Here is a 1,326-nt window from a genome sequence, read left to right on the forward strand (position 1 = left end):
TTGAATCATTATTTTAAATGCAAATCACAGTTTGACATGTTTTAGTGATCATTGCAAAAATGCCTGATTGGTAATGTATGTAGCTTAGCTGAATTTAGCTCCTTTTCCTTTTCAACTAAACAAAGTTAGAGAGGCAATTCAAAAATTCAAAAGGAAGTCTCCCAAATTCATTTCCATCCTCCCAGAATCAATGACACCAACATCACAAAATGTACGCCTTCCCTGTGCTAACAATGTACCCAACAGCATAGAACAGAAGAACATCAAAGATTAAAAATTTTAAAAATACAAATAATAGGAAAGTTGTTACTAAAACCAAATCCAAAACCCAATAGCCAGAAATCAAACATTTGCAGTTTGTGGGGATTGAACCACAGATTCTTGCTGGGTTTGTGCTGGGTTTGCAGTTGGAGTGGAAGTGGCAGACACAATAGGCCTTGGAATCTGAGTGCTGATTCTTCCATCAATGCAGGATGAACATTTCGCTTCTGCCCAGCTCTCCAAATCGTAATGTCCGTACCCCAAAATACTCATCCCAGAGCAGAGCCTTCCAATCACAGCAGCAACCAGACCCAAAAGTGCAACCACCACAAGAACAGCAACAACTGCTCCAATGGAGCCATGAGGTGTGTGGGAACTGTTGGTGTTTTGCTGCAGCACAAAGTCTGGTGTAGATTGCTGGGTCTGATCCAATGGCCTTGACATTTTTCAGGCTGATCCAGATGAGGGAAATGCTGGGTTTTCTACTCCTTTGTGCCTTGAAATGCTCCCCAAATGCTGCAAAAGTCTGAAGCTTTTTTGTGAGTTGCTCAAGAAATCAGAATAGGTTTAGGGTTTTGTGGCCTATGGTGGGTAATGCATGGTTTCCTTTTTGGAATTTGGTTCTTGGGAGGGTGGATTTATTCACTTGTTTGGAAGAATAGGCCAGAAGTAGAGTTTATTCTCCTATAGAGAGAGAGTGTGGACTCACTGAAGAGAGAGAAATTGTAAACTTATAAGATTCTGTTGAAGCATTTAGATTTCGTGAACATTCTCATCAATTGATTTTTTATTTTACCCCTTTTGGAGAAGAAATTTTTGGTAAGGTTGTCTAATTAGAACTGTTTGCGTATCTAGTGAAATCAATGTAGCGTTAAGTAGCATCAAAATATTGGGGATCTTGTGTTTGTGAGAATTTATCACGGGTGACGTGGTTCAGGTTCTATAGTAAATATTGATGATTCTATGTTTGTGAGAGTTCTCATAGATGACATGGCCTAGATTCTTTACGAAAATTCTCTAGCAGAGATAAGGGAAACTTCGATAACAACTATCTTATAGAGAGAG

At 39.2% G+C, this 1,326-nt stretch overlaps 1 protein-coding gene across 1 annotated transcript; it reads right to left on the reverse strand.

Annotated features, from left to right (window-relative positions):
• Positions 1–1,006, reverse strand: LOC103959529. Its single transcript, XM_009371882.3, has one exon. The coding sequence runs from the start codon at positions 703–705 to the stop codon at positions 343–345; it is 363 nt and encodes a 120-aa protein (XP_009370157.2). The 5' UTR covers positions 706–1,006; the 3' UTR covers positions 1–342.
• Positions 1,007–1,326: the final 320 nt, after the last annotated feature.

The sequence above is a fragment of a genome, unplaced genomic scaffold (assembly GCF_019419815.1).
Source record: "Pyrus x bretschneideri cultivar Hongxiangsu unplaced genomic scaffold, Pyrus_bretschneideri_v1 Contig15, whole genome shotgun sequence".
Taxonomy (NCBI): Eukaryota; Viridiplantae; Streptophyta; class Magnoliopsida; order Rosales; family Rosaceae; genus Pyrus; species Pyrus x bretschneideri.

Excerpts from the sequence above, each read along its gene's own strand:
- LOC103959529 (XM_009371882.3), bottom strand. The coding sequence starts at position 705 with ATGTCAAGGCCATTGGATCAGACCCAGCAATCTACACCAGACTTTGTG.